We start from the raw sequence: 25,709 nt of genomic DNA, 5'->3' as shown, positions 1-25,709 counted from the left end.
TCCCAGTTCAGGGGTTAAATATATGGAAATCATACAGAGAAAAAACAATATTCTTGGGTGGACAGAAGATACAGCAGCACCGCCACCTGTGGGATAGCAGCCCACTTTTCAATTACCAATGAAATGGGCTCTAAATTACTATTACTGGTAGACATTTTTTATACTTTTAGAGGCAGAGTAATGCTTTATTAAATGAGATTCTAGTATTATGTTTCTGCAATTAATTCCATGAGCTTCACCTCAATGATTTGTATGATGTCTCGGGGACCAACAATTTCAGGATCAAACTTGACTTGAGCTTTGCAGGTGGCAAGAGCCACAGAGGCTTGCAGAATACCTGGCGTTCTCATCAGTCGTGATTCAATATTGTGGACACATGAGGCACATGTCATACCTGTAATCTGTAGATCACAACAACATAAAAGGTATAAAAGTGGAGAAAAGTAACGAATCTAGGAAATAAATTTAATGGAAAAGCCCTTAGGCTTCTTCAAGCTACAAATGAATTGTGATGCCTACATCTGGGTGCATCCAGAGATGCCCTGGTCCACTAGTTTGAGTCTTCCATGTCTATACCAACCCAGCCATAGCACGTTTAGCAGAATAGGTGGCCAGATTAAACTTTAATAATATACTCACCACCAGTTCGATACTGCCATGGGATGCAGTGCAATCTTCCAAAACAACAGCTCCAAAGCCCAGATTTTCAATAAGTTGTGCAATTTCAGATGGTTCAATCTGGTTTGCAATGTATTTGACCTCAGCTTTACCAGCCATCAATGCAACCAGCACGGAAATAATACCTGTAGAGGGACGCCTAATGAATTAATGCTATGATTCACATACGTAGATGCAAAATATTCAAATCTAGATTCTCTCTCACTTTTGTGTGAAGATATTTTCTGATGAAATAAGCTATGAAGTAAGAGGTTTATCCAGGGATAAGCAAGTAAGAGATAAAAACTGTGAAATGAATGAAAGGTTACAGGCAAAGACCCTATAAGACAATGGTCTCCAAAATGTGGCTTTCCAGCTGTTGGGAAACTACAATCCTATTCCTGGCCTATAGACCACCCATAAAATAAAGAAAGTTCTTAAACATAATTCATTTTCAAAATTTAATGCAGCTTGAGATTTAAAAAAAAATGTATGGATTTGTCCTTCTGTAGGTCAATTAGTCTAGGTCAACAATGCACGGGTAATACCCGCTAGTGTTCTGTAGCATGTATACTCTTCATTCTATGCAGTGAGCTGGCGCATGCTCGATTGTTCTGTTCTCGCTGCACAAGCTGGGCATGCTTTCAATAAAGAAGCAGTTTCTTGACTCTCAGTCCGCACAATATGGACAAGCAGAATCATCACCCGACCGCTCACACATAAATAGGAGAAGCAAGGTGCTTGTGGGAAATGTAGGTTCCCAAAAGCAATTAGCAGTCACCTACTTCACATTGAGGAGAGACTCTGGATCACATGTGACCAGGAGCCAGAAGGAGCAGGAATGTAGCTGCTAAATATCTGAAGATAAGTTTGGGTTACTTTAGATACTGTATGCTTTTAGGCTATAGTACTTTTGGAAACATTTAGAGCTTAGATTTTGGGTTAACCCTAGGGAATCTATCAGCATAATTTCATTGCGAAGAATAGAGCTGGAGTGACAGAGGCTTCAGATCTAGAATAGTTCTTCATCCTCATTTGCATATTAATTCAAATGCTGATTTCTCAGTAGCAGAAAACTGACTGGCGATATAAAGGTATTACTAGACTTGTCTTTGAAAGAGCTACATGTCCATAGAAATAGATTTGGCGGTGAAATATTCCCGACAGATTCCCTTTAAGAGCAGTTTAGGAGCTTATAGTGGTAAGAGAAATACCTATAACATCATGCTTGAAACAGAGAGAAAACTGGAAAGCAAAGAAAGCACAATAGGGCCTTATCTGGTGGTGAGCAATGGTAAATGTGACAAAAAACTTGCTTGCCTGGTACAGTGGTGTATTACATAACAAAATTAGTGCTTGGAAGTAATCAGCTGTTGCACATCCACTGGTAAAACCAGAAGTGCCAAAGGGAAAGATGATATTTCATCATGATAGCCAAAACATTTTTAACCCAAAAACTGTTCGTCTTTGAGTTTGCTATCCAGCAGTTTGTGGACAACCAACTTTCCAGTGACCCTGACCATACTTTGAGCACCGTGTGATGAGATAAGTTTGACACTGTCACCTACAATCATTGACTAACTTACGTATTTCGCGGATTAAACTAAATTTCTGCCTAGCAGATTTCTTTATCAATCAATATTGTTGGTAGGGATTTTAGGATAGGGCGCTTTAGAATGAGCTTGCTATAAATTTGAGCTAATTCTCCAAATGGTAAAAAATGTAAAATGTATTTCACTTCAAGCCAGTGTAACATGTTAAATGTTCACATGTTATATATGTACATGGTTCTCTCATCCTATAGTTTATTCACTGTCATTGTGTGATCGTAAAACAATGAATTCAGAAGAAATGTTGGAGGCCCTGATGAGCAAGCTAAAATATGAAATTGTAAAACACGTAGATACCATCTTTCTTCTTCAGGTTCCTCTCGATGGTGGAGACACATGAGGCACATGTCATCCCTGTGACTTGTAAGACACATTTCTGCGGTGAACTATTTTCCATCAGAGGGATATCTGGGTGAGGCTTTTTAGGGGGAACATCCACAATGTAATCTTGATGGAGATTTGCATTCTTGGTTGTCTCTAGTAACTTTGGCTTCAATGTAGAGCTTAACTGGTCACTGCTAGTAGCCAATAGTGAATCTACAGAAACATAAATTTATCATTTATCTTTGCCCCAAAAATGAATATTAAATACCATTGATTTATCTAAAATATTTTAATGCTAGACTCAGAAATACAGCATAATAGTATTAAAACCACACAATAAATGGATAACATTAGTTTACTGCCGGTCTATCCGACCAGTCTTAGAACGGGATGCACTGGAAAAAATAGATTTTTGGGTATGCACTGTAAAATCTGTTTATTGTAGTGTTCATTGGGGGAACCAGAATTAAGGAATAGTCTGCTGCCACCTGGAGGCTGACACTATTATTGCAATTTAAATAAAATTGACTCCTCCTCCTCCCCAGCAGACTATACCTTGCCTGCTGGAGTCAGGCTTCCTCAGTTTTTTTCTAGTGTCAGGTGAAGGAGAGTTCAGTCTCAGACCAGTCTTAGGTTAGGTGTTAACTGTTTTTTAGATAAATGATAGAGTGTAATTGTGCACTCTGTAATAAGATAATAGTGTGTAATTGTGCACTCTGTAATAAGATAATAGTGCGTAATTGTGCACTCTGTAATAAGATAATAGTGTGTAATTGTGCACTCTGTAATAGGTTAATAGTGTGTAATTGTGCACTCTGTAATAGGCTAATAGTGTGTAATTGTGCACTCTGTAATAGGCTAATTGAGTGTAATTGTGCGCTCTGTTTCACCTACATAGTGACAGAGAGTACAGGCTGTCATTGTTCAGTCCGTATCCTCTTGCGTCAGTGTGGCCTGACCAATTTACCTTAACACAGTCGTTAGCCAGGCACTCGGGCGGAGGTCCGTAAGCCAGCTAACTCTTGCCCGCTGCCCACATAGCAACATGTGCATAGAGCAGAAGACAGGGGGAGTCTGGTCTTCAGGACAGGCGAGTATTACCCTGTCATTGGCTTGTGATTTAGCTCAGTCTGTAGCCGAAGTAACTAGAGTGTCTAAGACACTGGCTACAGTTGTGGAGCAATTGCTGGTGACTACTACTGCCGCAGAAGTTCCAACCGCCTTGGTGAGTGAGTCTGACCCTAAATTGTATTTGAAAACATACTGATAGGAAATTTAGATTGTGAGCCCCAAAAGGGACAGCGATGATAATGTATGTAAAGCGCTGCGGAATATGATGGAGCTATATAAAAATAAAGATTATTAATATTATTACTATTATTATATGCTGACACACTACCGATGTCTGAAGGATCATAGAGAATCTCTTTGTAGGTCATCGATAAGTCAACAAGTATGAAAATTGTGGAAACCAACTGCAACTCTGAATAACTGGTGTATCTAAAAAGTGCTGCATTTTTCAGACTATAACAATGGAAACTGCCATCAAGGAATCTGGCAAAGTCACAGTTCGGTGCAAGTATGAAAAATATGTCAACTCCTAATTTTGACAAAGCCATTATGAAATATCTGGAATTACGTGTTGGAAAACTGTGGGATACATGCCCTCCAGTTATCCAGTCTGCCAGAAGTATGCATTTATCAAGCATTTCCTTAAAGGAGCTGTCTCATTACAAGAAACCTTCATCTCTGGACGCAGTTTGCTATTAAAAAACAAACACACTGTACTTGCCATCCCTAGGTATACTCGTAAGTCTCTGTCACTGCTGCCGGTGTCTGGCAAGGTTGGTGGCACTCACGTTTGGCTTTCACACTGTCGACCTATCAGTGAACTCAGCAGCTCTGCCAGTGTGGACTCAATGATGGACAGCGAGTACAGAGCTATTTTATTTTATACCAAACTGCACCCAAGCGTGAAGATTTACCGAAAAAGAACAACCCCCTTATCTTTTCACAGATTTTTTGTTAACTTTTTTATGTTTGTTTTTAAATTTTTATAGATTATCTATTTGGATTAAAGGAGTTATTGCTGTTTATTCCAAGTTTATGCTGTGCACATATGATGGCATATGAGATGTTATAACACAGGTTGCATCACAATTATACAATTTTAATCTGCAGAATTTCTCCTACACTATTTTGTAATACGTATATATGAATAGTATATTAGTACCACTATTAGCGGATAACCTCTCAATGTAAGTATGGCACAAAGGAATATAAAAGCGCACCTTTAATACAAAAAAAAGTGAAAATACAACACATTTTAATGTAAATTATATTTTAGCTCTAGTAAAAAGCAAAAAAATATATAACACTTTATTTATAAAACCTCTAATGTGTGTGGGACATTAATAGACAAAATTTCTGGGCACTTAAGTGCTAAAAAAAAAACTCTCTCATTTACAAATAACTGAACATAGAATACTCCTAGTTTAGCATGGTTTTAGCATAGTTTAGTATGATGATGTTAAAAAAAGGCACATACCAGAAATAAGAGTAGCGTCAAAGCCCATGTCTTCTATAGCCGCTCTTAATTCCTCAGAGGTAGTTTCCGTATGAATATAGAGAATTGTTCCCATCCCCTCAGGTAATGACACTGATATGGATTGGACTCCCTTTCTTTGAGAGATCATATTTTCAATCGTTGACACACAAGACCCACAAGTCATTCCTCCGATCCTGATTGACGCCGTCCTTGTGGAGGTTCTTTGGCTTTGATTAGGAGATGAACAAAGGTTTGATTTTGATTGTAATGCAGGACTGCGTTCATTATCTTCTGGAAGGGTAACCTTAAAATGTCCTGGTGGAAGAGCTTCAATTGCTTTTTTTAACATCAGTAGGCTAGTAACATCCTCAGCAAGAGATATTACAGCATTTTTGTTCTCCAGAGAGACTTTAATGTTCTGAACACCAGGTATACCAGAGATGGAGCCCTCTATGTTGTGTACACATGATTTACAATGCATCCCTTCTATATGAATAGTTCTTGCTATTATATTGTCTATAGGTCTGCCAGTATTCTTAAGCTTGGGGTCTGTAGAGATACTTTGTAGATGTTCAATATTAATTGGTCCGAGTTTTGTTGGATCTGGTTTGCTTTTGACAGAAGCCATAAACCCCATAAAATCAATCTGCTTTCGTAAGTCTTCTGGCTGGATATACTGAGGACAATAAACAATCATTGCTTCTTGGTTTGCAAGAGAAACCTTTATTTTTTCTACTCCTTGAATTTTTCCAATTTTCCCTTCAATGGTATTGACACATGACTGGCACGTCATACCCTCTACCCTCATTTTTACTACTTCCTCTTTATAAAGACCACCTTTCAGTTCTTTGCATTTATCTAGGTTGGTATCAAAACCCATATCTTCAATTTCCTCACAAATCTTCTGTGGTGTTATTTCGGAAGGTATGTAACATACTTCTGCATTGGCTTTATCAAGGTAAACCTTTATGTTAACCACACTTGGTATCTTTGAGATTCTTCCTTCAATGGACTGGGCGCATGACTGGCAGGTCATACCTATAATTCCTACCACAACCGAACTAACTTCAAGGCATGGGTCGGTGAGGTCATTGTGGCTACCATCATAGCCTCTGTTGTCGAAAGCAAATCTTGGTTTTCTTGGTGGTGGTGTATGGTTTGTCTTGAGTATGCCATAGTTCTGGGAAAGAAAATGGCAATAGATATTAATATTACAGACCTGTAACGATGGCTGTGGTATATCTGCAGCTATAAAAATCATCTACGGTGTCCATACGTCAGAAAATAATAAGGTAATTCACCTATCTGATACCATATAGTAATTAAAGGAGCCACTTTTAAAAAGTTCATAATGTAAATAGTTTTTGGCTACTTGCATAAAAAGTTGACAAACTTTCCAAATACATTGAATTTACTGATTCCGATTTATACAGTTGCACTTACAGACTGAATAACGTAGAAATGTCGTTTTTGGCTACGTTCTCTATTGCATTGTGGCTTCGAATAAACAGAAAGCGTGATACCTTGTGGGATCTGTCATCATACAACAGATGTAAACAAAGCCTTTTAAAAGTGTGTCTGAAAGAAAGCAGTCAACTGCTTCTGGTAAAAACCAACAGAGTGTGAATACGACTGTAGATGAAGAATGGGCTATAGGGCAAGATGCAGCTCAGGACTGGGACAAGATAATAGAGCAAAAAAGCTAAAAAAAAAAAAAAAAAAAAAAAAAAAAAGTTATTAGCCAATTGACTTTCAGAACTATAAAAATGTCTCTGTAAAGAGGACCCGTCACCAGGTTAAAAGTGGCCACTTTTTGCTGTTATTGAGGGCAATTGGGCATTTTGTTTTAACAAGCCAAACAGTTAAAGAGATATGGGCCTTTTTATTTAGTGCTAATTTTTATGGTCTTTACCAAGGGGTCGTGGCTCACAGATTCTCTGGAGGTGTGTCTTTAATAATACAGAGCAACCCAAGCTATGAGCCCTTGGTATAGCCCATAAAATTAGCAATTAATAAAGGCCCAGATATCAAGAACCGTATGGTAATTTATAAAATAAAAAAAATGAATAATCTAGGGAGCAGCAGGAATACTTGCAAACCAGCTATTAAACGACCGCCGATTGGTAAAGGTTTACCAATTTGTGGTTGTATTGTGCCGCCGGTAAGTCCGTGTTAAACGCACCCTTAGCTACTGCCAGAAAACCCAAGCAGCAACTTATCTCCTGTAATAACAAAATGATCAGTCATGTTGAAATCAAACAGCCCAATCCCTACTTCCCATGACATCTGCCATAATGGAAGCACAGGACACCCCTGTACACATTAAATGGTTAAGTGGTTCGTTTCACTAAACAGCAGATTCAACAACCATGTTGTCACGGGTGTGTCAGATGTGATAGACACTCGCCCTGCAGTTGGTTGCAGAAGGTCTCTTCATTTGGCATTACAGTCACCTTCTTGGCTGTTTCACTCTAGGACCCAGCGGCTACCTCCCTCCTGCTCTAATTGACACCCTTTCCTGGGTGTTTAAATAGTCTCACTTTACTGCAGGCCGGTGCCGGTGATATTCACATGTTTCCTTATGAAAGCTTGGAGCGAGTGCAGTCTGTTTACTTCCTCTCTGGTGCTAAGAGGACGTGTGTGTTCTCTCTCTGAAGTCGGCTCAAGCTAAGTTATCTTTCCCCCGTGTCGGTCTACCTTGTTGTCTTTAGTTGTCAGTGGGGATCGACTAGTGCTCTTCCCCCCATTCCCTATCCAGGGTCTAGCACTAGGGAAATATAGGGGTAGGTTCCTGTGTGGCGATTGGTGGAGAACCAATATAGGGACGGTAGGGGAGACCGGGTAATATCAGATCAGCCTAGGAGGTCTCCACTCCCCCTTTCCCAAGAGACTGGGCTCCCTTCCCCTCTTCCCTTTGTGTTGTACTTAGTCTTTCCCACACCTTGCGTGACATTATTACCGGCCTTGCACATTCAGTGGAAAAAAAAATAAAACTGACACTTGGGTTTAATTGTGTGTTGTTTTTTTTTGGGGGGGGGGGGGGGTGTTTTTTTTTTTCCTTTCTCTCTTGGTATGGGTTTAGTTGCAGAGCTCACAGAGCGGCTGTGTTGTTTGTCTCTGGAGGTGAATGACCTCCGCAGTGAGGGCCAGCAACAGCATCAGCGGCTACAGGTCGCGAATGTGGGGGTCTCTGCAGGTAGGCCTGTTCGGGTTGCCCTCCCGGACAGATTTTACAAAGGTAGGGACAAGTTTTTTGTATTCAAGGAGGCCTACAAACTGTATTTTAAACTTCATCCTTCCTCCTCCGGAAGTGAGGAGCAACGAGTAGGAATTGTGATCTTGCTCTTGTAGGGAGATCCACAATCTTGGGCTTTTTCTTTACCGCAGGATTCAGTTTGTCTCCAGTTTGTAGAGGGGTTTTTCGGGCTCTGGCCCTCATCTATGATGACCCTGACTGAGTCACCTTGGCTGAGTCTAGGCTACGTCGCCTTCAGCAGGGGAATCGGTAAGTATAGACGAACAGTTCTGAATTCCGTAGATGGGCAGCGGATTCTAAATGGAATGACTCAGCCCTTAGAAGCCAATTTTGTGAGGGTCTTACTGAAAGGTTGAAAGATGCTTTGGCAGTATATGAAACCCCTCAGTCCTTGGAGGCTGCCATGTCGTTGGCTATACGTCTTGATAGATGCTTTCGGAATAGATGGGTGAGATCACCTTCTCCGGGGCCTTCTTATTGGGGTTATGTTTCATTGCGGAAAGTCTAGAGAAGGGACACATTAGGTCCACATCTTCACCTCTGGTGGCAGGGTTCTTCTTCATGAAGAAAAACGATGGCAGTCTACATCCCTGTTTAGATTTCCATGAATTAAATCAAATTACCATCCGAGATCCATACCCTCGTCCTCTGATTACAGATTTATTCAGCCAGGTTGTGGGAGCTAAGGTATTCTCCAAGTTGGATTTAAGGGGAGCCTACAATCTGGTTAAAATCAGAGAAGGAGACGAATGGAAAACAGCGTTCAATACCCCTGAAGGCCATTTCGAGAATCTGGTTATGCCTTTCGGTTTGACCAATGCACCTGCGGTGTTTCAGCATTTCATAATTTATATTTTCCATCATTTGGTGGCGAGGTTTGTGGTGGTCTATCTGGACAATATTTTGGTTTACTCATCTGATTTTGAGACACATCGGGGGCATGTTAAACAGGTGCTCCAGATATTAAGGGATAACAAATAGTGATAAGCGAGCATGTTCGCTACTGCTCGGTGCTCGCCCGAGCATCTCACTGCTCGACATACTCAGCACTCGCCGAGTATTTCCGGGGTTGCTCGGCGGGAGCTCTGGTCCCCTCCCTGCATGTTTGGCGCTCTTTACAGAGCCAATGAACATGCAGGGATTGCCTGCCACTCACTGTAATGCCGTAGCCATGTTGGTTGTGGCATTACAGTGAATGGCTGGCCGGACAGCGTCATCAGGTCTATATCAGACCTGGCGCCGCCGTGCTCGTCACAGTCACTCCGGAATCAGACAGTGTAGGGAGAGGTACTGCTGAGCTAGGGAGAGATTTGTTTGTTTCTAGTTAGTGTAGGTATACCAAACTATATTAGAGACACATATCCATCTCAACAAACAGTGCTTCTGAGGACTAATCCATCCGCAGAGATATCAGGCAGGCAGTGTATATAGGCAGGCAGGCAGGGTATATAGCAGACTGCAGTGCATATAGCACAAGAGGCTCCATTCCAGTTTTGTCTGCTGCGGCTGTTAGATATTTCTAGAAATAGTCCCAGGTCTCAGGTTCCAGGAATAATTTTTTTTTGGATCTTAATCCTCATTATTTGCTTAAAAAGCAATCCAGAGAACACAGTTTTTCTGCGCCATTTGCTTGTTGGCACTGCAAAATACAGCCAGGTCCTTTGCATATTACAGCGCTAAAAATTCAGCTATTTAAAACTGTGTTTTTTCCGTCACACGGATCACATATACAGTACAGACCAAAAGTTTGGACACACCTTCTCATTTAAAGATTTTTCTGTATTTTCATGACTATGAAAATTGTACATTCACACTGAAGGCATCAAAACTATGTATTAACACATGTGGAATTATATGCTTAACAAAAAAGTGTGAAACAACTGAAAATATGTCTTATATTCTAGGTTCTTCAAAGTAGCCACCTTTTGCTTTGATGACTGCTTTGCACACTCTTGGCATTCTCTTGCTGAGCTTCAAGAGGTAGTCACCAGAAATGGTCTTCCAACAATCTTGAAGGAGTTCCCAGAGATGCTTAGCACTTGTTGGCACTTTTGCCTTCACTCTGCGGTCCAGCTCACCCCAAACCATCTCGATTGGGTTCAGGTCTGGTGACTGTGGAGGCCAGGTCATCTGGCGTAGCACCCCATCACTCTCGTTCTTGGTCAAATAGCCCTTACACAGCCTGGAGGTGTGTTTGGGGTCATTGTCCTGTTGAAAAATAAATGATGGTCCAACTAAACCAAACCGGATGGAATAGCATGCCGCTGCAAGATGCTGTGGTAGCCATGCTGGTTCAGTATGCCTTCAATTTTGAATAAATCCCCAACAGTGTCACCAGCAAAGCCAACCACACCATCACACCTCCTCCTCCTCCATGCTTCACAGTGGGAACCAGGCATGTAGAGTCCGTCCGTTCACCTTTTCTGCGTCGCACAAAGATCTCAAATTTGGACTCATCAGACCAAAGCACAGATTTCCACTCGTCTAATGTCCATTCCTTGTGTTCTTTAGCCCAAACAAGTCTCTTCTGCATGTTGCCTGTCCTTAGCAGTGGTTTCCTAGCAGCTATTTTACCATGAAGGCCCGCTGCACAAAGTTTCCTATTAACAGTTGTTGTAGAGATGTGACTGCTGCTAGAACTCTGTGTGGCATTGACCTGGTCTCTAATCTGAGCTGCTGTTAACCTGCGATTTCTGAGGCTGGTGACTCGGATAAACTTATCCTCATAAGCAGAAGTGACTCTTGGTCTTCCTTTCCTGGGGCATTCCTCATGTGAGCCAATTTCTTTGTAGCGCTTGATGGTTTTTGCAACTGCACTTGGGGACACATTCAAAGTTTGCCCAATTTTTCAAACTGACTGACCTTCATTTCTTAAAGTAATCATGGCCATTCGTTTTTCTTTACTTAGAATTTGTATTATGGGAAGAAAAAAAGCAGCTAACAGTCTATTCAGTAGGACTATCAGCTGTGTATCCACCAGACTTCTGCACAACACAACTGATGGTCCCAACCCCATTTATAAGGCAAGAAATCCCACTTATTAAACCTGACAGGGCACACCTGTGAAGTGAAAACCATTTCCGGTGACTACCTCTTGAAGCTCATCAAGAGAATGCCAAGAGTGTGGAAAGCAGTCATCAAAGCAAAAGGTGGCTACTTTGAAGAACCTAGAATATAAGACATATTTTCAGTTGTTTCACACTTTTTTGTTAAGTATATAATTCCACATGTGTTAATTCATAGTTTTGATGCCTTCAGTGTGAATGTACAATTTTCATAGTCATGAAAATACAGAAAAATCTTTAAATGAGAAGGTGTGTCCAAACTTTTGGTCTGTACTGTACATTTTCAGAAAATACTGCCATTTCTGACCTCCATTAAAAATTTGTTTCAGTGTGCCAGTGAAGCAATTTACACCAGATTGCTGTTCAAAATAGTTACCTACAGGCCAGGTATTTAAAACTGTGGTTTGTCCATCACACGGATCACATATAAGTTCCCTCCAAATTCAGTCATTTGTTGTGAGCGTGGAAGATATTGTCCTCCATTTAAAATGGGCAAGGCACGTGGCAAGGGACGGGGAACTGGACGTGATGGTGATGGTGCATTCAGAGGCCGAGGCCGTGGGCAAGCTGAAATTGTGCCATAACAAACACCCACATTTTCTCACTCGACCTTCCTGCCAAAATTAATAGGAGACCGCAGAACACCACTATTGAACACAGAGCAGTGTGAAAAGGTTATTGGTTGGATAGCGGATAATGCTTCCAGTCACTTAGCCACCACCACCTTGTCTTCCACACGGTCAAGTCTCAGTAGCTGTGAGTCTGGACCGCATATTCCTCACCCTGAACCTCCTTCCTCCCACCATGCCAAGTGCCCAGAGACAACTGATCCCACACTTGGACACTCCGAAGAGCTATTCACTTTCCCATTTATAGATTCTGGCCTCTCACCCGGTCCACTTGAAGCGGGGCAAGAGGAGATCGCATGTAGCAATACCCAAATATTTGAGCAGCCACGGTCACACGAAGGCGACGGTGGGAAAGTGTCAGAAGAGGTGGACGATGATGAGACACAATTGCCAGAAAGTCAGGAGGAGGACCAGAGTGCGGAAGTGGAAGATCAGATGGTGGATGATATTGTAACTGACCCAACCTGGCAGGAGGACTTGCAGAGCGAGGAGAGCAGCACACAGGGGGAAGGAGGCAGAGCACCCCAACAGGCAGGAAGAAGCAGTGTGGTAGCTGCAGAAAGAAGGCAGGCAACCGTTCCCCGTAACACCAACACAAAGGAAGTTGCCAGTACAACTGTTAGGTCTTCCCGAGTCTGGTTGTTTTTTAAAATCAATAAATAACCTGGCACTCAATTGACTCGTAAATTCTTTTTGGATTTTTAATAATAAAAGTAGTACAAAAAGCAGACGTTTCGGTCACATAAGACCTTCATCGGTGTACAACAAAGATGAAAAAAATAACTAAGTATCACATGAATCGTTGCATACTGTATATGAGATACAATATTTATAAGACGACATCAAAATAAACCAAGTAGTCATGTACAATAAACATATGAAAATTCAACATGGGACATGGATGGGAAGGAGGACAAGGTAGTAGAAGTGTAAAAGTATAAAAGATGCATCTCGATTCTTACTACAGCGCTCCCAGCACTCGGTGGAACGCACAGATCCTATGGTGGAACGCAATACACGCGTTACTTCCGGTCACATGACCGGCAATCTCCTTTCAGGACCTGGTGAGCGTCATACAATGCTACTTCCGGTGCGCAGGTACTACTCCTTGTAGATTACCGCACTCATTCACTCCACTGCCACCAATGATTGGCCTGAGGCTAACCCTGCACCCTCCCACTCAATATTTAAGACCACTATGGTCCTTTACATTCCAGAATACCCTGGACAAACGGTGGATACAGTGTTCTATCTTCTCTCATGACTGGGCTTCATCTATATACCCAAAAGGTAACATCTCCCATACTCTACTCTCCACCCTGTGCCTCTGGCAACTCCTATGGAGCTCACACCTCCACCTTTTTTTCCCCACAGCTGACAGCACCTACCGGGCTTCTGCCTTATACATATCAATATCTATATACTGGTAGGTCCCATCTTTTATACTTTTACACTTCTACTACCTTGTCCTCCTTCCCATCCATGTTGAATTTTCATATGTTTATTGTCCATGACTACTTGGTTTATTTTGATGTTGTCTTATAAATATTGTATCGCATATATGCAACGATTCATGTGATACTTATTGTTGTTATTTTTTTTCATCATTGTAGTACACCGATGAAGGTCTTATGTGACCGAAACGTCTGCTTTTTGTACTACCTTTTTATTAAAAATCCAAAAAGAATTTACGAGCCAATTGAGTGCCAGGTTATTTATTGATATTACTACGGGCTGGCAACCCTTCCTGGGCACAGTTATCACTCCAGGAGTGCGGTAGTTTCTATTCTCTATATCTGGTTGTTTTTAAAGACTCTGCCGATAGCCCCAAAAAGGCCATTTGCACCACCTGCCAGGCCAGCATCAGCAGGGGTGGCAAAACGACCAGCCTGACTACCACCACCATGATCAGGCACATGGCAGCAAAGCACCCGACTTTGTGGGCCGAACCCCAGGGTCCAGGAACAGTGTCTGCGGGTGGCACCATTGCTTCTTCCGCTGTTGTGCATGCCAGCCAATCCCCTGTCCATGGTGCATGCGAAGATGCCTCCTGCCCTGCACCTATCATTGCACACTCTCAAGTAGCAGCATCAGGAAGCACGTCCACGTCCTTGTCCCAGCGCAGCGTTTAGTTGTCCATACCCCAGTCCATGGAACGCAAGCGCAAATACGCAGCCAATGCCCCACAGGCCACAGTACTAAATTCACACATTTCATGACTGCTTGCGCTTGAAATGTTGCCTTTTAGGCTCGTGGAGACTGAAGCATTCCACAACCTGATAGCGGCGGCCGTCCCTCGGTACTCGGTCCCCAGCCGCCACTATTTCTCCCGGTGTGCCATCCCCGCATTACACAAGCACATGTCCCAAAACATTAGCCATGCCCTCAACAACGCAGTTACCGGGAAAGTCCAGCTAACCACTGGACACGTGGAGAAGTGCTTGTGGGCAGGGACGGTACATCTCGCTGACGGCACACTGGGTTAACATAGTGGAAGCCAGGACCCAGTCGGACCTTGGAACACGTCCTCCCGACACCAAGGATTGCGGGCCCTAGGTCAATCAGGGTTGCCCCCACAGTCTACAGCTCCTGCACCTCATCCTCCTCAGCCTCCTCCTCCTCTTCAGCCTCCATCTCCGAAATGACCACATCAGTCACAAGCTGGAAGCACTGCCTCGGCCAAGCGGCAACAGGCTGTGCTGAAGCTAATATGCTTAGGTGACAAACCGCACAATCCTGAAGAGTTGTGGACTGCTCTGAAAGAGCAGGCAGAACTGTGGCTCACACCGCTGAACCTACAGCCAGGCATGGTCGTGTGTGACAATGGCCGGAACCTGGTGGCGGCTCTGAGGCGAGGCATGCTCACGCACGTACCATGCCTGGCCCATGTGCTTAACCTCGTGGTTCAGCGGTTTCTCAAATCCTACCCGGAGCTGCCGGATCTGCTTGTTAAAGTACACCGCCTGTGTGCCCATTTTAGAAAGTCACCTACAGTTTCCGCCGCCCTTGCCGTGTTTCAGCAGCGTTTGCAGCTTCCGGCTCACAGACTGGTATGTCAAGTCCCCACGCATTGGAACTCTACACTGCAGATGTTGGGAAGGATTTGTGAGCAGAAGAGGGCAGTTGTTGAGTACCAGCATCAACAAGGCCATCGGTATTCAGTTCAGACTCCACACATAAGACCTCAGGAGTGGACATGGATGTCAGACATATGTACCATCCTCCAAAACTTTGAGGACTCCACCAAGATGGTGAGCGGCGATGACGCCATAATTAGCATCACCATCCCGCTTCTCTGTCTTCTGAAACGCTCTCTGCTCACAATCAAAGAGGATGCATTGCAGGCGGAGCACGATGAGATGGAGCAAGGAACCATACAGGGTGATTACACACAGCCCAGCCTCATCTCATCCCAATGTGGATTGGATGACAATGAGGAAGAGGAGGAGGAGGAGGAGGAAGAACAGGAGCTAGTTTCATGCCCTATAGACGGTACTACCTGCACAACTGTCATACAGTCTGTTCAGTGTAGATGGCCAGAGGACAGAGAGGAGGAGGAGGAGGATGAGGAGTTGAGCATGGTTAGTCATCCTCTTGGTGAGGACACGGAAGTCTTACCTGTTAGTAGTCTGGCACGCATGGCTGAGTTTATGTTACGCTGCCTTTCCCATGACCCTCGCGTTCTCAAAATTTTGGGTGATAGTCATTACTGGTTGGTGACACTTCTAGACCCACACTACAAGGAGAACTTTATATCTCTTATTCCTGAGGCGGACAGGTCTACAAAAATGGGGCAGTACCAGAAGGCCCTTGTTGCGGAACTATTAAAAAAATTCCCATCTGAAAACGCTGGCGGTAGAGGGCACAGTTCGTTGGACAACCAAGGAGTACAGGCGAGAGAGACACAAATGCAATCCAGCAGAGGCAGGGGAACACTGTCAAAGTTCTGGGACAGTTTTCTCAGACCCTCCCATCGCACAGGCCCTGAGGTGCGGGGTACTCTCACAAGGAGTGCAAAGTTTGGGAAGATGCTGAGAGAGTACCTTGCCGACCGTACCAACGTCCTCCGTGATTCCTCTGTGCCTTATAATTATTGGGTATCCAAGCTGGATACGTGGAATGAACTGGCTCTCTACGCCTTGGAGGTCCTGGGCTGCCCTGCCGCTAGCATTTTATCAGAGCGGGTTTTTAGTGCCGCTGATGGAATTATAACTGATAAGCGCATCCGCCTGTCAACTGAAAATGCTGACAGGCTGACTTTTATAAAAATGAACGAGGGCTGGATTGGGCCAGACTTCTCAACACCACCGAATGATAGCAGCGTAACAAACTCAAATCCAGTGTCTTTTTTTGGGAGGTGTATTCCCATGCACCTCTTCACACCCACACATGGGTATACGCTTCCTGATTTTGGCCATTTGCTCTTGTCCTCCTCCTTCTCCTCATCCTCATCCACCATATCACCAGGGTGACCGTGGTCCGTGATGCAACACCCACATAATTTTTTTAAAGGGTGTTTATGATGCCCGTAAAAAAATTTTTTTATACAGTATGTTCATGTATACCCCCCAGGGGTAAATGTTTGTCAGCCCATACACTTAGTGCATGGGCATTACAAGTATAGGAGTCCCGCTCCTTTCTAATGGGAACATTTTTTTATGAGGCCCTCTAAGTTTCTTCCAAGGGGCATTGGAGAGCCTCCCAATTTTTGGCAGCCCTTGCATTCACTGCATAGGCCAACACTATGGGAGACCCTCTGCTTTCTAATGGGAATTTGTCATTAATGTGGCCCTACTCTATGTGTCCTTAAATTCTTAATGTTTTTTTTCTAAATTTTGGCAGCCGTTGGACTCACTGCATACCCTATAACTGTATAGCAGACCCTCTCCTTTCTAATGGGAACATGTTGTACTTGTTACTTTGGCCCTGCTCTATGTGTCTTTGAATTGTTAGTAGGGTTTTTCTTAAATTTTGACAGCTGTTGGACTCACTGCATACCCTATTACTGTATAATAGACCATCTCCTTTCTAGTGGGAACATGTCATTACTGTGGCCCAGTTCTATGTGTCTTTAAATACTTAGTGGGGTTTTTCCTAAAATTGGTCAGCCGTTGGACTCACTGCATACCCTATAACTGTATAGCAGAAGCTCTCCTTTCTAATGGGAATTTGTCATTACTGTGGCCCTGCTCTATGTAGCTTTAAATTCTTAGTGGTGTTTTTCCCAAATTTTGGCAGCCCTTGCAGTCACAGCATGGGCATTACCACTATAGGAGACCCGCTCCTTTATAATGGGAACATTTTTTTTTACTGAGACCCTCCTCTATGTCTGTTCAAAGGGGTATTGGGTTGCTTCCAAATTTTTGGCAGCCCTTGCAGTCACTGCATACGCAATAACAGTATAGGAGACCCACTTGTTAATAATGGGAACAATAAAGCATAGCCAGCTGATGGCTCTCTAACAATAGCGAGGGCCGACTGCTGGCCTTTTAAGAATAGTAAGGGCCGTCTGATGGCCCTATAAAAATAGGCTTTATGACTTTCAGAGTCCTTCCATCATAAATGAAACAGGATGTGTCTGATGATGTGTCACACACCACATTGCCAGATAAGGTTGTAAAATGATAAAATGACATTTCCCGTTGAATGCATTTGTCTTAAAAAATAACAAAAAAAACCCCAAAACATTAGGATCTTTCTTTAGTATAAAAAACAGCGTCGCCAATTTAACCTCAATGTAAATCAAATTGTTCAGCTCCTGCACCTCCTCTTCCATCTCCGAAATGACCACATCAGTCACAAGCTGACAGCACTGCAGCACTGCCTTGGCCAAGCGGCAACAGGCTATGCTGAAGATAACATGCTTAATGCTTAGGTGACAAACCGTCCAGCGCTGCAGAGTTGTTGAAAGCTGTAACACAGCAGCCTGATCTGTGGCTCTCACCGCTGAAAATACAGCCAGGCATGGTCGTGTGTGACAATGGGCGGAACCTGGTGACAGAGAAATGACAGCCGGAGTAGACACGGTATCCCTCTATGCCAGTCCTTTCACCGAGCTAAAGAATATGGCTGTGGTGAAATACAACTCCCACTGAGGAGCAGTTTCAGATTGAAAAACATTGGGCCCACCAGAGGATTTGATTCTGAGGGCTCACCTTTCTTCCCCACTCAAGAGCCCCATAGCAGCTGCAAAGTTAGCGCTATCATGAACTTTCCTGAGATAGAAGCCAGGGCACACCAGAGGATTCTCTGGTGGGACCATCCAACCCTGCCGAGAAGCAGTCCTGGCTAAGAAAAGTGTGTGGGAAGGTTCCCAGACACTCTATGGCTGCTTTTTTACTGAGGAGTAAACACCCAAGCACAGGGAGAACATACAAAGTCCTTGCAGATGTTCTCCTTGCTGGGATTTGAACCCAGGATCCCAGTGCTGCAAGGCTTCAGTGCTAACCACTGATCCAATGTGCCGCTGTTCACCCTCTAATATCTAACATGCTGGAGAAACTTGCACCTACTGCCAACTCTATCTTCAGCTCCCTTGTGAGAAACTAATGTATTTGGGCAGCCACAGTATCAAATAAAATTCCTGAGCAGGAAATTGGGGATGGCTTTGCTACTGGTACTGAGGGCAGTGCTAATATCATGGCGTCGTGCCATAGTTTACTGGAAATATTCCAGGCTGGTAGGAGGCAAGCAAATTCCCACAGAAAAGTACCAGCAGTAATGTTCAGGGACCCGCGCTTGTAGAAGGCGGAGACAACACCGGGAGAAATAGTGACGGCTGGGGACCGAGCATGGACACGAGGAATGAGGCATGAGGTTGTGAAAAGCTTCCGCCTCCACAAGCCTAAAAGGTCACATTTCAAGTGCAAGCAGCTGCCCAGAAATCTGGCAGTTTGGTATTGAGGCCTGTGGGTGGGTGGCTGGCTGCATACTTGCGCTTGCATTCCAAGTAACAGAAAACTAAGCAGATGGTGGCCTCTATCATCATCATGGCCTCACCTTGGCACTATGAATTCTCCTGAAGGAGAAGCCAAGGCCCAACGGAGGAGTCTCCGGTTCTCTGGTGGGCCCGTCCAACCGTGCCGAAAAGCAGCCCTTGCTAAGATAAGTGTGGGGGAAGGTTCCCAGACACTCTATGGCTGCTTTTTTTAATGTGGATTGGACGTGCTTATGCATGTTATTTCTCAAGCCACATTGCAGATCAGGCCATTGCCCAACTCTGTAGTCATGAAATTAAATGCGCAAAGAACGATGTTTGTGTGTCAAAGCACCACTGACAAGTGCGAGTTGATGTTGGACGGGCTGCCATTGCTTCTGCAACAAGCTGCATTAGAGGACTTCCTGGGAGAAATGACACCCAGAGTAGATACGGTTTCCCTCTATGCCAGTCCTTTCACCGAGTTAAATACAACTGTCAGCAAAAAAAGCTGTGGACTGGCTCCGTACCATCCCTGGCCACATTCACCTGTCCACGTGTATATGGTTAGGCGGTCCTTCCCAGTAAGTGCACTGGGGAGGGCACGGGTAATGTTGTGGGACCCGTGCTTGTGGAAGGCGGAAAAGATACCAGGAGAAATAGTGGCGGCTGGGGAATGAGTATGGACACCCGGCCGCCGCCGGCATGACGTTATGAAAAGCTTCCGCCTCCATGAGCCTAAAAGGCCACATTTCAAGTGAAAGCAGCTTTAGAGGACTTGCTGGGAGAAATGACACCCAGAGTAGATACGGTTTCCCTCTATGCCAGTCCTTTCACCGAGCTAAATACAACTCAGCAAAAAAAAACTGTGGACTAGCTCCGTACCGTCCCTGGCCACATTCACCTGTCCACATGTTTGTGGTTAGGCGGTCCTTCCCAGTAAGTGCACTGGGGAGGGCAAGGGTAATGTTGTGGGACCCGTGCTTGTGGAAGGCGGAGAAGATACCGGGAAAAATAGTGGCGGCTGGGGACCGAGTATGGATACCCGGTCGCCGCCATAAGATTGTGGACAGCTTCTGCCTCCACGAGCCTAAAAGGCCACAGTTCAAGTGCAAGCAGCTGTCAAAAATTTGGCAGTATAGTATTGCAGCCTTTGGGTGGGTGGGTGGCTGGCTGCATACTTGCGCTTGCATTCCAATGAATGGGGTTGGGACAACTGAACGCTGCACTGGGACAAGGACGTGGACGGTGATTGTTGCAAGTCTGCAACGACAGGTGCATGGCAGGAGGCATCTTCGCATGCACCAAGGATCACTTATGATGGGCACGCTTTTAGGCAGTGACCTGGGAGTCAGAAATGCTTCCAGAGGTCTTCCCCATGCTGTTCCCGTGTCTTTTCAGCACATTATGCATGTGTCTGATGATATCTCACACAAGACATGGCCAGATAAGGTTGTAAAATGTTAAAATGACATTTGCCAGTGAATGCATTTGTCTTGGTTGAAAGCAATGCAAAAATGCATCAAAAACGCTACGTGTAAACATAGCCCAAGGTGTGGAGGAGTATTTTTGGTTTTGGTTATTTATTTTGCCTTATACACAAGTCATTACCCTGGAAAGGATGTTCCTTAACATATTTCCCAGGAAAATCCATTTTGGTTTAGTTTTTGTATGTTTTATTGTGAGTCCAGAAAAGTGGCATAATACTCTGACAACGTTGTTGACAGCAGTGACCTGGGAGTCAGAAATGCTTTGAGGGGTCTTCCCCACACTGTTTCCATGTCATTTGAGCACGGTTCCTGTCGATTTGGGAAATTTTTAGGCACTCTGCAGACCGCCGGGGGGAGCCGTCTGAAAAATATTTGAGTTTCCCATAGACTTACATTGGGCTCGTTGCTCGGGTCGAGCACCTGAGTATTCCAATTTGCTCGACCCGAGCAATGAGTACCCGAGCATTTTAGTGCTCGCTTATCACTAATAACAAACTATATGTCAAACTAGAAAAATGTGTTTTCGCCGTTCAGGAGGTTCAGTTTTTGGGGTTCTTGTTGTCATCTTTGGGTTTTCGGATGGATCAAGAGAAGAGCCGTGCAGTCCTTGATTGGGACCATCCCGAGAACCTGAAGGCTCTACAACATTTTCTGGGCTTTAGTAATTTTTACTGGACATTCATCCAAAATTACTGAGTAATTGTGAAACCCCGCACTGACATAACTACAGGTGCATCTCACTAAATTAGAATATCATTAAAAAGTTAATTTCAGTTCTTCAATACAAAAAGTGAAACACATATTATATAGAGTCATTACAAACAGAGTGATCTATTTCAAGTGTTTATTTCTGTTAAAGTTGATGATTATGGCTTACAGCCAATGAAAACACAAAAGTCATTATCTCAGTAAATTAAAATTATTAATAAAAACACCTGCAAAGGCTTCCTAAACGTTTACAAAGGTCCCTTAGTCTGTTTCAGTAGGCTCCACAATCATGGGGAAGAGTGCTGACTTGACAGATGTCCAGAAGGCAGTCATTGACACACTCCACAAGGTCCCAGAGTTCCAATTTTCATTTGGAAATCAAGGTCCCAGAGTCTGGAGGAAGAGGGGAGAGGCACACAATCCAAGCTGCTTGAGGTCTAGTGTGAAGTTTCCACAATCAGTGATGGTTTGGGGAGCCATGTCATCTGCTGGTGTAGGTCCACTGTGTTTTATCAAGACCAAAGTCAGAGCAGCAGTCTACCAGGAAATTTTAGACCACTTCATGTTTCCCTCTGCCGACAAGCTTTGTGGAGATGGAAATGTCATTCTCCAGCAAGACTTGGCACCTGACCACACTGCCAAAAGTACCAATACCTGGTTTAAAAACAACAGTATCACTGTGCTTGATTGGCCAGCAAACTCGCCTGACCTTAACGCCATAGAAAATCTATGGGGCATTGTCAAGAGGAAGATGAGAGACACCAGACCCAACAATGCAGACGAGCTGAAGGCTGGTATCAAAGCAACCTGGGCTTCCATAACACCTCAGCAGTGCCACAGGCTGATCGCCTCCATGCCACGCCACATTGGTGCTGTAATTGATGCAAAAGGAGCCCCGACCAAGAACTGAGTGCATTTACTGAACATACATTTCAGCAGGCCATCATTTTGGATTTTAAAAACATTTTTCAAGCTGTTGTTATAAAGTATTCTAATTTACTGAGATAATGACTTTTGTGTTTTCATTGGCTGTAAGCCATAATCATCAACATTAACAGAAATAAACACTTGAAATAGATCACTCTGTTTGTAATGACTATGTAGCATATGAGTTTTACTTTTTGTGTTGAAGAACTGAGATAAATTAACTTTTTTATGATATTCTAATTTAGTGAGATGCACCTGTAAAAAGGGGTCTTATTTTTCCAAATGGTCGGATGCCTCCCTCCAGGCTTTTCCTTCCTTAAAGCATTGTTTTGCCACTTCTCCTTTACTCAGTCAATCCGATGTTTCCCAACCCTTTATTGTGGAAGTTGATGTGTCGGATGTGGGGTTTGGAGCTGTGTTGTTTCAGGGTTCATCCCCTGGTAAATGGCGTCCATTCGCCCTCTTTTCTAAAAAATTGTCTTCGGATGAGAGAGATACTAACATGGGTAATAGGGAACTTTTGGCGATCAAATTGGCATTCGAAGAATGGCGACATTGGTTGGAGATTGCTGTTCATCCTATTACTGTTATTACTGACCATAAGAACCTGTCATATCTCCAGTCAGCTAAACGTCTCAACCCTAGGCATGCCAGATGGTCCCTGTTTTTTACTAGGTTCAATTTTGTTGTCACTTTCGCCCAGGGGTCAAAAATGTCAAGGCTGATGCTTTATCCCGGAGCTACCCTGGTGGCGGTGACCATGAGAACCCGGCCCCGATATTACAGAAGGGGGTAGTCATTTCAGCATTATATCCTGAACTGGAGGGTGAGATGTTAGAGGCACAGGGGGATGCTCCTGCCCCCTCCCCTCCAGGAAGGTTATTTGTATCATCTAATCTGCGCCACAAAGTAATTAAGGAACATCATAACTCTATGCTTGCTGGTCATCCAGGTGGTAAACCGCGGACCTCCTCTCTCATCCTTTTTGGTGGCCAGGGTTGCATCGGGATGTGATTGAACACGTATCTGCTTGTAGTATTTGCGCGCGTCCTAAGGTTTTGCATACCCATCCGTCTGGTACTCTTTTTCCTCTACCTATCCCTAGTAAGCCATGGACATACTTGTCCATGGATTTTATTACTGAACTACTGGTTTCTACAGGCAAATTGATGGTTTTGGTGGTTGTAGATAGGTTCAGTAAAATGGTTCACTTCGTCGCATTACCTGCACTTCCAAATGCCAAGACACTTGCTCAGTTGTTTATAAATGAGATCGTGAAGCTTCATGGGGTTCCCTCCGATGTGGTGTCAGATCGGGGGACCCAGTTTGTTTCCAAGTTCTGGAAAGCATTCTCTTCTCGACTGGGGATGCAGCTGTCCTTTTCCTCTGCCTTCCACCCTCAGTAGAATGGACAGACCGAGCATGTCAATCAGAATTTGGAGACGTTTTGCTTCATCGCTCTCCTCGGTGTGGAGGGGGTGTGTGGAGTAATTTAAAGATCATGGGAGACAGGTATAAGCGCATGGCGGACAGAAAACGTTTGCCAGGTCTGGATCTGAATGTGAATGACTTTGTGTGGTTGTCTACCAGGAATTTTAAGTTGAAAGTCCCTTTCTGGAAGCTGGGACCTAGGTTTATTGGTCCCTATAAAATAACCGCCGTCATTAACCCAGCAGCATTTTGTCTTAAGCTTCTTCGGACCCTTAAGGTCAACAATGTTTTCCACAGGTCCTTACTCAAGAAATATGTGGAACCTCTTGAACCCTCACCTCTATCGCCGCCCCCAATAATGGTTGATGGTAATCTGGAGTTTAAGGTTTCGAGAATTGTAGATTCTCATCTCCAACGTCATTCTCTAGAATAGTTGCACTGTAAGGGTTATGGTCCAGAGGAGAGGATGTGGCTTTCAGCACCAGAGGTGAATGCTCCCAGGTTGGTTCATTCATTCCACACCTCTTATCCTGAGAAACCTGGTCCTGAGGCCACTCATAGGGGGGGGGGTACAGTCACGGGTGTGTCAGATGTGACAGACAGTCACCCTGCAGTTGGTTGCAGAAGGTCTCTTCATTTGGCATTACAGACACCTTCATAGCTGTTTCACTCTAGGACCCAGCGGCTACCCGACTCCTGCTCTAATTGACACCCTTGCCTGGGTGTTTAAATAGTCTCACTTTACTGCAGGGCGGTGCTGGTGATATTCACATGTTTCCTTGTGAAAGCTTGGAGCGAGTGCAGTCTGTTTACTTCCTCTCTGGTGCCAAGAGGACGTGTGTGTTCTCTCTCTGAAGTCGGCTCAAGCTAAGTTATCTTTCCCCCGTGTCGGTCTACCTTGTTGTCTTTAATTGTCAGTGGGGATCGACTAGTGCTCTTCCCCCCCCTTCCCTATCCAGGGCCTAGCGCTAGGGAAATATAGGGGTAGGTTCCTGTGTGGTGATTTGTGGAGAACCAATATAGGGACGGTAGAGGAGACCGGGTGATATCAGATCTGCCTAGGAGGTCTCCACTCCCCCTTTCCCTAGAGACTGGGCTCCCTTCCCCTCTTCCCTTTGTGTTGCACTTAGTCTCTCACACCTTTCATGACACATGTATAGTCAGCTCAACTCCAGTGTGAGACATGTAATGACTGACAGTCTGCTCTCCTGTGCTACATGTCTCACACTAGTAATGGTCCCTTACATGTAAAATAATCTATGGAGGCAGATTCTCAGGGAGATCAGTGTCCAGCCCATAGATCTTAACAGCTCATTTACATATTGGAAAAATGTGAATTTCTTTGGAATAAGACATCGACATCGGGTCGCAGGTTTCAAGGTATTATTTTATTCAACTTTCTATGAACTGCATGCTCATATAGACTGCTTGCGAGGGTTGATCCTACCAACAGGTGCCCTTTAAGTCAATTTCGCTTACAAAATACATATGAAGAGTTAAAAATAATACACTAATCTCCATTTGGAATTTGTCTATTGTTTCATTGGAGAAACCTAAGTAATGCAATGGGGAAATAACAGCTGTATAATAGAGGATTAAAATTCAGATGTTATTTACACATACACGGTATCTAGGTGCAACCCTGCCTCCCAATTTCTGCATATCCACAGGATCCAGGTGCCACACAACTTCTGTACATATACACTAGGATGCAATTAACTGTGGGTGTAGATTTTCCGATAGTGGATGCAAGAATCCTCAGTCCAACACCATGGTTTTTCAGATAAGTTTAAGCAGTTGTGGTTTTTCTTTTCCTGTTCTTGTCATTATTGAGATCAATCAATTTAGATCAGTGCGAAGCAAAAAATTCTATTGCTTCACAGTAAAAAACTGATAAAAATTGATAGTCATTAAAAAGGTATCAACCACTGGGGACGAAGTGAAAAGGTGATAACAAAATGTCAAGCTTTCTAGACCATTACGGTCCTTTCAGTCTCAAAACCTTGCTATTTGTCATCACTTTATCCCTTAGCCATTAAAAGTTATCAACTACCCGAGACTCCCAACTTGTATCATTTTTTTTTTACAGAAAAGCAACAGACTTTAAATTGGAAATTATGTTGAAATATAATCTTCCAAATGTTTTTT

The 25,709-nt window shown here is 43.9% G+C and overlaps 1 protein-coding gene across 8 annotated transcripts in view; it reads right to left on the bottom strand.

Moving 5' to 3' along the window:
- Nucleotides 1–25,709, bottom strand: part of ATP7B (ATPase copper transporting beta) — a 163,504-nt gene that overhangs the window by 34,521 nt on the left and 103,274 nt on the right. For all 8 annotated transcript variants that reach the window (XM_073662627.1, XM_073662628.1, XM_073662630.1 and 5 more), the window contains 4 exons: nucleotides 5,140–6,319; nucleotides 2,565–2,804; nucleotides 640–803; nucleotides 240–401 (listed from right to left, as the gene is read on the bottom strand). In XM_073662627.1, the coding sequence (XP_073518728.1) occupies nucleotides 240–401; nucleotides 640–803; nucleotides 2,565–2,804; nucleotides 5,140–6,319 (1,746 nt within the window). The remainder of the gene's footprint in view (nucleotides 1–239; nucleotides 402–639; nucleotides 804–2,564; nucleotides 2,805–5,139; nucleotides 6,320–25,709) is intronic.

Source organism: Phyllobates terribilis, unplaced genomic scaffold (genome assembly GCF_046119375.1).
Source record: "Phyllobates terribilis strain yellow unplaced genomic scaffold, ASM4611937v1 Scaffold_2__4_contigs__length_985480577, whole genome shotgun sequence".
In the NCBI taxonomy this organism is placed as follows: domain Eukaryota; kingdom Metazoa; phylum Chordata; class Amphibia; order Anura; family Dendrobatidae; genus Phyllobates; species Phyllobates terribilis.
Note: the sequence above shows the minus strand (reverse complement) of the source record. Positions and strands in the feature narration are given on the sequence as shown.